Source organism: Cryptomeria japonica, chromosome 5 (genome assembly GCF_030272615.1).
Source record: "Cryptomeria japonica chromosome 5, Sugi_1.0, whole genome shotgun sequence".
Taxonomy (NCBI): Eukaryota; Viridiplantae; Streptophyta; class Pinopsida; order Cupressales; family Cupressaceae; genus Cryptomeria; species Cryptomeria japonica.
The window spans coordinates 757138176-757152725 of NC_081409.1; the positions used below are offsets into that span (position 1 = coordinate 757138176).

Below are 14550 nucleotides of genomic sequence, written 5' to 3' on the forward strand. Positions count from 1 at the left end.
CTTTCTCTTTTGTTTTATTTTTTGTGTTTCTCTTCACTTGTGTAAATCCATTCTGGCTTTTTGAAGGAAATGTAGCAGAGGGAGCACAGGCAATTGAGCTTAAGAAGGGCCACTCATATAAGGGTTTTTTTGTTTGTAAGGGTAATCTCCTCCAAGGTCACCATGTTGCTAACAGCTCTTGTATCTGAAGGGAAGAAATGAATTAGTTTAGAGTTTTTTGATTTTCCAATATCAAATCTCACTGCTGAATGTCAATGGCTTCAGAGAGAGGTAGATCACCAAGTATCAACCATTTGATAAATCTTCACTTTTCTTGAATGAAGATAGATATGCCTCTCTTGGTGCTCCCTTGTCAACTCACTGATGCCTTTGTAAAGGTTGCATTAGGCATACGATGAATTAAGGGCATAATTGGAAACCGAAAAGTTCAAGAAACAAAGACAAAACACTTCAAATCCCACGTTTTGCTTCTATGGTAAGGAATTTGCCTCTTTCTGAATACTGGTGAAAGTGTTTTCACCTCGTTCATGATGAATTTCTTAGTTTGTCAACCTTCTTTCACTTAATTCTTTGAAGCCATAACTTCTGTGTTCGGATTTGAAATGAGGTGATGTATTTTCTTTAAATTGCACAACTCGTTGAGATGAATTTAAATTTGCAATCATATTCCATATTCCACTTTCGATGCCCACTTAAGTAATGTTTCTGCCCTGAAACAGAACTACACTGACGAGGTTGGTGATGATTAGGGCTAGTCACAAGATCACATTTTCACTGCCAAGTCACGAATCAGGATCTACCATACCATCCCAAACATTTTCTAGCATATGTGACCTCCAATTCTATACTCAAGAACCTTTTTTACCAGATCAGTTGCTGTGGAATACAGTAAACTGTATCTTGAAATGTAATGCTATGATGAGGGTGAAAATACTGAAACTTTCTGCTGACAAACTCTTTTCCCTGTCTGTTCTTCCGCTTGAGTTGATTTTGCACAAGAGATTTGAAGTCTTTGAATTTGGAGAATGCTTCATCTCTGCTTTTGATGGAGTAAATTTAAAAGAATTAAAATACTCATCAATAAAGGTGATAAAATATCTGGCTCCTAAATGTGAGGGATTTTGAAGTGGTTTGCAGATGTTATTACACATGTGCTCCAGAGGTTAAGAGGTTCTATCAGTTTTGTTCTTCGGAATGGCTTTCTGATTGTATATACCTAGGCCACACCCTTCATAGACTTCACTTGGGAGGATGAATGGAAGGAACTCCTCTAATAATGTTGTGAGTGCTCATTTGCTGCATTGAGCTGTAGTTGGTGGCCCAATTTATAACATAAAAGAGAGCTCATATCATCCACCATTGTAATCGTAGCCACAATTGTTGATGTGTTGAATGATGAATTGCTATTGCCAAGTTTGTAGATTTGATCTGCCTCATCACAATACCTCGAGGCAGTTGTCTTGTAGCCATCATCCATGTCTTTCATGCCCGACTTGTCTCGCTGGAACTCAACTTTCTTGTTTGGATGAATGATGTGGTAGTTAGGTAGTTGGAAGATTAGGGACCATATTTGGTGCATGTAGCACTTTTTTAAAACATATATTGTTAATGGAGACATTACTGCTTCCAAATATATGGAGGGTAGAACCGTTCAATTCAGATTTATTTTTTCTGGATGCAGCATGGAGCAATTGGAGAGGAGGCTTTTATGACCAGTAACTTTGACTTTCTCTTGAGCAGATTGTACATTCAGTAGATGTTCTAGAATGGGAAGAAGCTTTTGTCCACCTATTTGCTTTGACTGTACTTTTGGCATTCTTTCCTATCGTGTATTTGCTTCCTGTAGTAGCTGCAATTGTGTTGCTTCCTAAAAGATGCTTCTCTTACTCAACTCATAATTTGTGGAACATACAATCAGCTTTAGTAGCCAAGGTGCGATTGATAACTGGTAAGAAATTCTTGATGTCGAAAATCATTTTAGTTGAGAGACAATGATGGTGGGGTAGATGCCCAAGTGACCTGGATATCCTATTGTTAATTTTGGCCTTGAGTTTTATTTAATCGCATCCTTTAGGAGGGAAGGGAGGGGGCATTAAATGTTTATTTTAATGGAGGGAGCCATTCAATAGTAATCTGGGCATTGTAAAGAAACAAGCTATTCTCAAAAATATTACTATTTTTGACATTCAATAAGACAAAAGACAGAAATGCTTTCTTTAGGGTGGGAATTGTTGTTCTAATAGATGTTAATCTACACTTATTCCATTTTTAAGTATCTCCATCACTATATACATTTATGTGTATAAGTCCCTCGCTTTTTAGGATGTCACCATGTATCACTTTCAGCTGTAGTTGAAATATTCTGTCTTATGTCCTCCAGGATATGAGCTCAATCAATCTCATTTGCAAATTCTATGGCTTGTGAAGATTCTGTCGACTTTCTTGTAATTCATCTTTTCCATATTGCCAATTATCATTACTATTCCAGCCATTTTAATTACTTTCTATTGTGGGCCTCTAATAATAAACGGCATGCCCTAACTACTGCACATTGTTCATATTTATGATTTCATCAGTCATTGCTCTGGTATATTATCATTTGTTCTTTTCTCCTTGTCAATACATTATTCTTGTTTACAATATCATCATTTTATTAATTATGAAATATTTGAAATTGAGTACAAACAAAGGTGGCTTCTTTCTTCTAGCTGACCTAGTACTAAATGCAGAATTTAGATTAGCTACAACACTTTGGGCTGAGTGGTGCCACATCAGCCCTACATTTCTTTAGTTGATACATGTACTCAAGAGAACAAGATTCTCTTGAATGCCCATTCCAGTCATTTATGTCCTCACAGCAAACAGTAATAACAGAAAATCTGGATTTGGAGGCAGAAAGGACTGCTGAGATCAAGCATGCAACTGGCTGACATCCAAAAATTGGTTGGACCTTTGTGGACTGTCTAATTGTTTTGTGGACAATAATAAACATGCTGCTGTTGGTTAGTCTGGCAATCTGCCTGTTAGGTATATAGTTGTTTGTAATATGTATCTATGATTCTATGTTGAATTAACTGCTTGGTTTGTGTTTGTTTTTGTACTTATTTTGAATTGAAATTCAATGGGATAGTGGCTTCTGTATAAGTTTGACTAAGAGAAGTAAATAGTGTTGAACATATGTATCTCACTCATTTGTAAATCCTTTGTAAAGGCAACTCATGGGGATAATTCGTGGAGATAATTTTAGGTAAGGGTCTATCAAGGTCATAAGAGGCACTCTGACTTGTTGAAATCCTTAGGTAAGTTTTGTTGTGAGGGTAATTTTGCCCAAAGGGTGCCATTGATTGTTTGGAATCCTCAGTCCAAGTTATTTGTGGGAATAAATTTGTATAAGGTGCAGCTGAGCTTGTTGGTAGCAATAGTGATCACTGATTTAGTTTACTTCCTTTTGTAACAATGTAGCTGCTTGCCATTGGTCTCATTGATTGTTGTGAATATTGGATTACTACATACTATTGGTGTTGTACTTGTATAAAGTGTTCCAAATCCTCAGTCAAGGTTACTTGTTGAAATAAGTTTGTAAGGGTGCACAATGGTTATTTGTGAGCCATTGATTGGTTGAAATCATTTTGTGAAGTTAATCATGGAGATAAGTTTGGATAAGCCTCAGTCGATGGATACTCATGGCAAGTTGGCTGGTTGAAATACCAAAAGGTTTCTCATTGGGATAAGTTTGGATTAAGGCTCAGTCATGGCTACTATAAAGTGATTGATTGGTTTGAATCCATAGTTGTTTATGGAGATAAATTAAAATATGAACAAGGCTCAATTGAGGTTATTTGTGAGCCATTGATTGAATGTTTTGTTGAGGTTACTCATGGGCCGTAGATTGATTGCATATTATTACAAGAAGAGTAGGTTGAATCATCAGTTTGGCTTTTTGGTGAGAATATTTGGACAGGCTATTTGAGGTTTTTTGTCGTCTACTTGCTGGTTGGAATATTCTGTTGAAGTTAATTGTGGGGATAAATTTGGGTATAGTTCAGTCAAGATTACTGGGTGGGCATTGCTTTGTGTTGCTAGTTTTTAAATTTTTTATTCCTCTTAATTTTATGGCTCCTGCATATAAGTTTATGAGTTTATAATTCAGGAAATGTTTATTGTTACTATATTTTCTGTTTCTTTTGCAGAAAACTAATATAAGGCCTTATGCAGGAATTATTGAATGAAAAATATGCTCATCTAAGCAGGCTTTCCTCTTTATGATTATGTCTTGCTTATTTAATATCACACTTGTTCAAGTTTACAGGTCTTGTTAAGGAGCGTGGTTTCCGAAATTTGTCTTCTGAAAAAAGGTCTTCTGCACAAAATATACATGGTGGAATTCTATCACAAAGTGTTTCTAAGGGGGCTTCAACAAATATTCCTGAAGGAGTGACCTCGGTATGTTTGCCTTTGCTTGGCTATGATAGACTTACTGCATTTATTACAACTTAGTATTTGTAATTGATAGCTATTGTTATATTGCTTTCAGGCACTGCAGTGTTGCAAGTGTATATTTGACTTCCTATCTTTTACCTTGTCAAATTCAGTATTGTTGAGATTTTAATCTTGGAGTACTGATGACATTGTCAATATTAGATTTTATTGCATTTATTGTGGTTATTTTTTGAATCTTGAGGAAGTGAAAAGAGTACTAAGAAAAACATTTTGATTGGTTTCTTTCTTTTATTACCAGAAAAAAGTCAAGAACAAAAATAGTGTTAGTCATATATAATTTCCAGGTTTTCTAAAATGTTTGATGCTTGACCATAAACCCTAAAATAAAAGATGATGGAAAGAATAATAAGATACACTTTTGTCAATTCTATCGGAATTTTAATTAGCCTTCCTTGTGGTAAGATTAATTATAATTGATGAATGCTGCTTTCCCTCTAAAATTAAAAATTATCATGCATTTCAGGATGTGCAAGAGCCTATGCCTCTTAGAAAATCCAGAATAAGAAGAAAAGAGGCTAGCAGAGATGTTGCAGATGATAGCAAGTCGGGAGTTACTGATCTTCAAGGTTTGCTATGTTGAATATTGTATTTTTGTGATGCTTCTCATTTTTATCTCCCTGCTTGTTACGTTACTTTCTAGGTTTGCAATATGTTATTTGCAGATGGTGGCATTGAAGGCCTTTGTGAACTGTTGGACAGTCATTTTGAAAGAACAGAAATGCCTGGGGAAAATGAAGGCGAAGAAGAGGGTGCATTGTTGCCTCTATCAGAAATCAAAATTCTCTCAAATGAAATTATGGCTGCACATTCAAAGAATACCCTTCATCTGGTTCCAGTTGACAGTATTGTGAGACTTCTAAATCTGCTTGATCGACATATACAGCATGCTCGTGACATAGCTGTTGATGAAGAGGATGATGTGAGTAACCTCTTAGGTTTTTAGTTTAGTTCCATTTGTAACATAGTTTACTTAGCAATTTTATATCCAAACTCCACCAAATATTTCTTTTGTTAATTTACTCGGAGATTGCTACTTTTAAATGGAAGTCCTTATTGGGCTAAGCAAGTGATGCTTAACGTTGTAAACATTGTTGTTCACTTTTCTTTTTGCTTGCTTGTTACAATTTTAAAGCAGTTTTTATTGGAAATTTGGAATAACAATTTCAAAACTTGTTTGGCATAGGGACAAATTTACAAAGAATGCAATAATTGAATTAAAGGAATTCTAGGTTTAGTTTCCTTATAATTATTTTAGTCAAGTCCCATTCCATCTCTTATCAACTTTACATTGATCTACAATACAAAAAAAAAAACTAAAAAATTACATTGATTGCCATAGAAATTTTGTAAAATGAAGTCTGCAATGTGTCAATAAATACTGACATTTCTGCATTTAAGGTAGTTAGTGTATCAAAACCCTGGAATATATATTCCTTGTCAGGGGCATCTAATTTTGTGTCTCAAACAGTGTATTGGTTTGCATGTAATTTTGTATCAAAACTATTTTACTTAGTGTCTTTTTGGCATCCCATTCTGTGGTATATTGTTTTATGTGTCAATTTATGTTATTGATTTTTGTCTTTTGGTGTTATTTTTTTGGTCATATTGTAGACGGGTAGCTTTTTCATCAAAATCACCCAAGGGCTGTCAAGGTCTGGTTCAACCATGGGTTGTCAATGTCATGGCGACTTAAACTAAGCCCCAAGTTCAGTAGTGTTAGTCAGAGGTTGACTGCCATAAACATGACTTGCATGTCTTTTGAGGATTTTAACCTGGGTTAGGACTTATCAACTCATTGCTTTATTCATTAAAGCACAACCTGCCTGCCAAAAAGGTTTTATGGTATACCTTAAGGCAGAAGCTTGAAAGGAATGAGGAAGGGCTTGAGTCTGTAATATGGCTATGTGCTATATTGATTCATGTTCACAAGTGCAGTCTCTATATTTGTTGCAAACATGTCCATTTGAAGCTGCTATTTAGCTCATGGGAAAGGATCCTTGTCCATATCTTTTTTGGATGTCAATAAATGCTTATTATTCATGACTACAAGACTGGATGCAATACCTTTTGTTTCTAATAGTAGCAGCCTAGTATGGATATCAAATGGCTTCTCTGGGCATCCTAAATATGAAGAAAGCAAGAACATTGCTGACCCAAATTAGAGGTAGGCCTAGACCTCCTAGACTTCTGATGCTGATGACCAACATAATCTACTTGAAGAAATAAAAGGTCATAGGTTGCATCAGATTTGCTGATCCTAGAGCTGCTCTATAATCTTTTCATAGCTCAGTTGGGAACCATAAGCTATCACTTGATTATCCGCTTATTTTGTACTAGAAGCCACACATATGTATAAACTAGATACACACCATTAATAATATCATCACTATAGTTACTTAGCACTTACATGCATGTAGTGCGTCAGATTATTTCTCACATAAGTATAGAGTGGGATTGGTCAGGCCTTGTTTTTTCTTGAGACAAGGTTGAAAGTCATGGCCACCTTTCAAATTGATATCTCCCTGTTTTTATCTGTCTAGGGTAAAATCCGAATTAAATCTTTTAGTTGTAGCATGGGACATGGTCATTGTAATACGTGGTGCAGTTGACTATTACTATATTATTTGACAATGTTCTCCACATATATGTGGACACAGAACTCTAGATTGTCCTCACTTGTGATATTGCATTGAAAATTGCTTCTGATGCTGTAAGTTGGTACTTGAGTATTCTTGAGATGTGAAAGAAGGTGTTTGTTTTTATAAGCAACATTACTATGACTTAAATATTTTAGGCTTTGGAATTAATTTTGAAGGAGAAACACTAAAAACACCTATTTTTTTTGCTGGTTCCCTCCTGTCCCCAATTAGGGAAATTTTTACACAGAAACTGTGTCTCTCATCCCTGTATCATAGAAATTCGAAAAATAACTGTTGCATCCTCTCATTGGTGAAACCTTATGAAGCGTTGATATGAGCTCTTTTGGAGGAGATGTAGCTGCACCGGGGAGTTTTTTCTGCATGTATGTTCTGGGAGGTTTTCAAAACTAGGTTGGAAGCCAAATTTGCATCTTAGAAAGAAAAAAAGAAAGAAAGAAATTCTAATAGCATCCCATGATTAATCCAGATAGGACAATGAGATTTACGAAGTGCGATATTATAAAAGAAAGAAAGAAAGAAATAGTATTAGTGCCCATGTTAATCCAAATAGGTTAATGGGACTCAGGAAATACAATCAATTACAAAAGAGAAAGGGGTAGGTGAGATTATCCTAGATTAAGAAAAGGAAGCAAACACACATTCCAAGATGAAGGTGAGAAATATGAGAGGGGTGGCAACCAAGATTGGTTAATTCCCTGCTCTGTCTATTCATGTAAAACATACTTCCATTTGTCAAATGGTGAGCTGTTCATGTAAAACTTACTTTTATTGGCATATGAACAAATGTTTTGTGTTTTGTTTGTATGCTTGTGCATGTGCAGTTTTACTACTGTTTGCATGGTATTTTTTTGCTATGTTATATTATACATGCATTGAGTATTGTTTCTGTCAGTGTTAAATGATTAATTATTACATGTCTGTTATTTGTTAGAGCCATGTATATTGTAGATACACCAACAATTTTTTTAAAAATTGATATTCGATTACCAAAAGGAGAACAAGCTGGTTACAATATATATGTGACTGGAACGTGGCAAAGCCTGGTTGCAGTTTTAATTTTTTTGATATTAGTAAACATCAAATTGTGGCAGGAAGGGGTATATATTGGCAAGAATTGTCAGGCTTGATATAAACTTTTTATAGACATGCCCTTGGTGAATTTGTTTTGCAGGTTGATTCAGATAACTTTTGTATTGTTATGTCTGCATTAGAGTCGGTTCACATAGCTCTAGCAATAATGACGCATCGGCACATGCCTAAGCAAGTTTATAATGAAGAGGTATTCTCCTTTTTAGTTTTTTTTTCCTTCTATTTGTTTGTTTCATAAGTTAAGCTATTGCAATCTTTTAAAATCTATTGTCAGTGTCAATTTGATATATTTTAGCTTTTGTCGTATTGTCAAATGAAGAATGGTGTATGATATTACCTTAAAGTTTCTTTCTCTTTCTTTTTGTTAGTACGTTTAAAAGAATTATGCTTTTCAGGTGACAAATGTGCAGCTTAATTTGTATATACTGACTGTATTTTGAGTTTGTTCTCAGATCATTGACAGGATCATCAACTTCTCAAGACAACAGATATTAAAAGCATATGATCCTTCTTATCGAATGATACATAAGGGTAGAGACCCTGATGTTTACAGGGGTAAGTACATTGGGATTGAAAAATCTTCAGTTAAATGGATTTTGGAATGTTGCTTCTGCTCATAACTCTGATTTATTTGTATGGTTGGTTTTCAATTTCAATTTAAAATTAAATTTAATACTTAATAAATGTTAATACACAAAACTCAAAAGTAGGAATGTGATGTATATGAGCTTTGATGCATTGTAGTGAGTTACATTTTTGAGGTTTACCTGCTCTGGAAAGGAGCTTGTGGCATTTTTTGGGCAGGAGATGTCAACATGTACATTGGTCTTTTTAGTAGGGTGAATTGTTACTATCACTTTTCAGCAAATTGTGGTCTGTTTGATTTGTATTCATGCTAATGGCATATCTATGTATTTTACTCTGTACGTCAAATTTTTTCATTATACAATTTATAATGACATCTGGAAAGCGAAATGGTCCATCAATTCACATTGGACTCTTTGTTATTTTCAAATTCTTGCATATGCATCAACAACAATTAGTTTTAAATAATGCCCATCAACAACATTAAAGCTGACCTAATAACTTAATGAAACTTAATATGATTTTAGAATTGTAAAAAAATACTAGTACTTTGTTCTTTAGCACATGTGACATATCTTCATGCCAACAGCTGCATAATTTGCATGTGCATTCATTGTCATGGATTTGTACAAATTTATTTGGATAATACAACCCTGGCATTAGTGTTTTATAATGTATTTCTATGGAGATGAGTGGTGCCATTTTATTTTGCTTAATTCATTTTTGATCTCTCTCATTTTGTTAGTTTGGTGGTTGTCCATAATTTATGGAAGTTTAAATTTTTTCTGGGATCTGAAGTAATGGGTTATAAACATTAATAACAGGTTTTTTTTTATTAGGGAATTTTGTCACATGAATTCAGAGTATAAGAGGTTAGGTCTTGAAACTTGTAACCCTTTCAATCACCTTGCTTGTTGGTTTGAAATACCCTAGATCGAAGTCAATGAATCAATAAATATGGAAGACCTTGTTTGGTACCAAAAGATGGTGTGGATGTATTCTAGGACTAGAGAGAAGATGTTCTGGACTGGTATGCTTGGATTCTTTATTGTGCAATTTCTGTCCTTTGCACACCAAAATTTATGCAGATGTTGTAGATGATGTGCTGAATCAAATATAAATCTGTTTTTTCCATTACATATTTCATACAATGAGAATACTAGGTTTTATCATCAAATTTCTTGTTATTTGATCTTCTTTCCAGATATAGTTAAATGTATATCGCTTTTCCTATATGTGCACGTAGATTTTTTTAATCCATTTTGGATCATCCATCTCCCAAAAGAAAGCCTTTGGTCCCTGAAAGCTTAGTTATGGAGAAGATGAGGCAAATCCTACTTCTCTTGCCCATTGAAGTACCATTTTGCCTTACTTGGAAGTTTCCCCTTGAAATTAACCTGCAAAATTTATGATTTTGTTGATTTTTTGTATCCATTGCAATAATATATCCTTAACGATTTCCTCTAGAGAATACAGTGCAAAATCCTCAATGGGATGCAATACTTGTTCTATTTATTCTCTATTCAATCTGGAAGATTCAATAAATTACAAGTTCTTGACATTGATAAATGAACATTCACTTATGTAAGAGTAGTTTGATTTCGAAGTTGTTCTGTCCAACATGCTGCTCAATCTCAAAAGGAATTGGATCGATAGAAGGTTCTTTCCTTGCCCTTGAAGCATATCTTTACCCAATTGAAGTCATACCATATCTCCTACTTCGAAATGGTTTTGTTTCCTGTTTTGCTCCCAGTGGGCCTTATGCTTGGCTTGAATTCTGGGCCTTATGCTTGGCTTGAATTCTCAAGTATTGATCTTTGGCGTATGATTTGATCATTTCAATAAACTTGGCAGCAGCTTTGGTTGCATCTGTGTTGGCTTCGCCCCATGTAGTGTTTTGTGATCCATGCTCAGCATTTAGTGGATTTTGAGTGGAATAGCCTAAGCATGTCTCAAACGGAGACAAAATAATTGATGTGTATAAATAATGTAGGCCAAACTTTTAATGTAGAAACCCTGTTGTATGAATTCTGAATCTAGGTGAAGCTTTTATCCTAATTCTTTGTAATTTTCTGGTTACTAACCGTCAAGAGCTGTCACAATGTCAGGTTTGGTACTTGCATTTTGACAGCCATTTTTGGATGAATATTGGTGAAATGCTTTAATCTAATTTCCATATTTCCTTTTACGATGGTTCAAATGTTGCCTAATAATCTTTCATGCCTATTATAAGTTATAGATTCAACCAATCCAAATAGTACCTATACACACATCTTAAACTAATGTAGCTTCATCACCCAAAATTGTCTTCTTTCATTAATTCAGGAAACATGTCTTAGGTAAAATGATTAACTGCCTATTTTAGAAGTGTGGCCTTCTTTAATCAGATGAACTCACTCTACTTGGGACATGTTGCATGGTGTCTTAAAAAACTCATCAACAATTTTGTTGATGTGTTTTTTATGACATCATGCAACATAGAATAAAATACTAAGTATTCTATCCTCTTTTGAACAAAGACCTCTCGGATGCTAAACCATGTGATCAAACGAGATGACTCTAAGGTTCTGATAGTCAGGTCTTGACTTTATATTGTGGATAGACTTAGTGATTGTGATGTGATTTTGTTGGAATCACAAGGGGACTTCCGTTTAACTTGAACTTTGCTGGAATGTGGAATCTCAAACTTAAAAAAAAGGGCAAACGGATAAAGGGTTGAGAAAGACTACACTACTTTAATAATGTAAGAAATAATTGTTGATTAGGTGAAACCAAAGCAAGCTTTGCTTCACCATACGGGATTAACTACACAAAGAAAGTGCAATCTTCTAAGGATAAATGAATAATTTTCATATCACCCATGCACACCAACATTATGAACAATGAGCATACAATGATTGAAGTTAAGCTCTTAATTAAGTTCACTTTGACCACGCATTGCAATTTGCAATCAACAAACTCCAAGTGGTATGAACATAGGTTTCGCCATTTATCAACAACAATATCTTCCATCCATCTAATCACATTAAAACAAATGAGAAGTAGAGACCATGCAAAATGTTGAATCAACACATGAAATTCACCATATCTTCAATGAAAATAATATGTTACTTGCAACAACTGAACAAAGTCTTGGCAACAATCTCCTTTTCTTCTACTCTACTCTATTTCTAATTGGCTTCTACTTCTAACTATTGTCCATTGATCCACTATTAACCTTTACAAATGAAGAGATTGAGCCTTATATAGAGAGCTCTTTACATTTCAAAGGCTCAGATTGATTCTCAAATCAATGGCCAAGATTTTGCAATAAAACCTCTATTAGGGTTTGTTACAACAAACTCTTTCTTGATCGATAAGAAAATTACAATGAATAGGACACATGTCCTCCTTTGAATGCCGACCAATGAGTGATGAGGTTAGGTACATTGAACTTTGTGCCTCCTCATGTGGTAGTTATCCTCCTCATTAGATGAGTCAAGTACATCGACTTTGGACACTTTGACTTGGAATGATGTGATTGGGTTGATAACGACTTCGCGCCACCTCAACTTGCTCATCTTGTAGATCATCAAAAAGTGGTGTGATTGAGCAATATCTCTTGATACTCAACATTCCAAATTGCTCCTTGATGAATGTGATGATAGTGGGAGATATTCTCGAATTGCATCATTTTTTTCTGATTTGATCACTTTCACCTATCCTTCTTCATACTTGGGAATTCACCTTATGATGTATTTCACCTTTCATCCTTGGAATCCTTTGCCTTGACTGCTCTTGACCTTGATCCTTGTATTGTTGTAGGGATATCTCCATGGTGTACTAGCCTTGAATCTTGGATTTCTGGAGGAAATTCAAGATAATTGCAAAATTTCCTCCTTTTCATTGCTCTATCTTGATGTGGCGAGTCTTCCATTGCATCATTGTAAAGTTCTCTCCCTGCTGATTATGAAGATAGATTTCTTTGACATGATGTTGTATTTTGCACGTCTCGTCGTTCATGCTTGTGAATCTCGACCCCTTCACCACCTTGTTGAGTCTTGCATCCAAGCATGAGCTGCATCTCTTCATTGGCTATGTTGATAATGATTGAATTCTGCTTCTAATGCTTGATGGAATCCACCAAAATGCGGCTGATCGGACTCTTATCCCTGCTCTGATTTTGTCTCGCTCTTGAAGGGATTGCATTAGATTGATGAGAAAACGAAATGCTCATCAATCATATATAGGTATTTGCATTAAGGTCATGACCTTTAGTGATTCATTTCCCAAGGCAGGCCGACTTTTTACTTGTATTTCCAAATTTAAGTTTGAAGTTAAAATGTTTTCTCTCTCAAAAAGTCGACTTGTGTGAGGTTGTATTAGCGCCACCCAAGCATCAAACAATGTTGTCATGTCACCCTGTTGAAGATATGTAGCTACGGTCGGATTCCTCTGACCGATCTAATCAAATGTCCAAGTGGCCTATCGGCCCTGGACATTTGTATTATTTACTATCACTATCCTACACTTAACTGCGGATCAGTATTCTGATTATCGATTAATATTGCTGTGTACTATTATTGATTTGCATTATGATCATTTGATTAACTATCGGTTCATATACATATCACCGATTCTATATGTAATCAGTAATAGCCATATATTACCGATTACATATATAATCGGTCATTAGTTATACCATTTGTTATTGGCTATGATTTGTTATCACTTATCAAAGATAATCGTAGACTCACATAGAGTCGCGACCCTATATGACCGTCGAACATATATATATTATTGCATATGTTCCATTTGGATGGTTGCCAAGGTGGATCGATAATATCGCGGAGAACATTCTGAGCAATAACACTGTGAAAGGAATATTGTGTACTCAGCATTAAAGAATCTGATAATTTGAACTGTGTATAATTCGCCATTTTCTGTGTATAATTTGAAATGTATTCAGAAATCAGTATTATAATAATCATTCTGCAAATTGAAATATCCAGTTTTAAGGTACATATAAAAATTAGAATTACCAGCTTTTCTAAATCTGATACAAACTTAACACACCCTAGTCAAGGAATTTGAGAAGTGACATCGTGGATTCCTGGAGGTCAAGGAATTTGAGCATAACACTTAACATCCTCTTTCCAGCTTTCTCTTATCAAAGATGTTTTGTTTGCGATTTTTGAAAATCCTCAAGGATGAATTTGGATAATACAACTTTCGCTTCACCTCACCTTCAAGCCTCAGTTGTGGATTCCTTGAGGTCAAGGAAAAAAGATCACTTCATCTTCATTCTTCACTTTCTTTTTTCTTGATTTTGCTTTATTGAGGTGTTCAATTGTTTTCATCATTTAAATCACATTGCTTGTAAACTTTAAAAATCCAAGGATAAATTGAGTTAAGGTGATTTTCATCTTTTATCTCATTCAAGACTCCTAAATCGTGGATTCCTTGGGTTAAGGAATTTGAGAAGTGACATCGTGGATTCCTTGAGGTTAAGGAATTTGAGCATTTAAGGATAACTTCTTTCTTTTTCTTCAAGATCACTTCTTTTTTCAATGTTGATTTCACCAAGTAAAAGGCGTTTGTTGCTAGTTTAATTGGAGATGAGCTCCCTTTGTTGAAATCATTAAAAGCTTCACCAAACTCATGTCTTTCACCTAAAGCTTGGAAAGTTGATCATCATGGATTTGGGCAACTCATTTAGAACTATCCTTCAAGACCT

General features: G+C 34.9%; 1 protein-coding gene across 5 annotated transcripts in view; it reads left to right on the top strand.

The window, feature by feature from the left end:
- The window catches only part of LOC131036497 (sister chromatid cohesion protein SCC2), a 100613-nt gene that overhangs the window by 29526 nt on the left and 56537 nt on the right, over positions 1-14550 (top strand). For 4 of the 5 annotated variants that reach the window (XM_059221721.1, XM_057968395.2, XM_057968397.2 and 1 more), the window contains exons 3-7: positions 4310-4443; positions 4964-5066; positions 5163-5419; positions 8332-8439; positions 8702-8804. In XM_059221721.1, the coding sequence (XP_059077704.1) occupies positions 4310-4443; positions 4964-5066; positions 5163-5419; positions 8332-8439; positions 8702-8804 (705 nt within the window). Of the gene's footprint in view, positions 1-4302; positions 4444-4963; positions 5067-5162; positions 5420-8331; positions 8440-8701; positions 8805-14550 lie in introns of all 5 variants that reach the window. The other variant, XM_057968396.2, reaches the window with a different exon arrangement.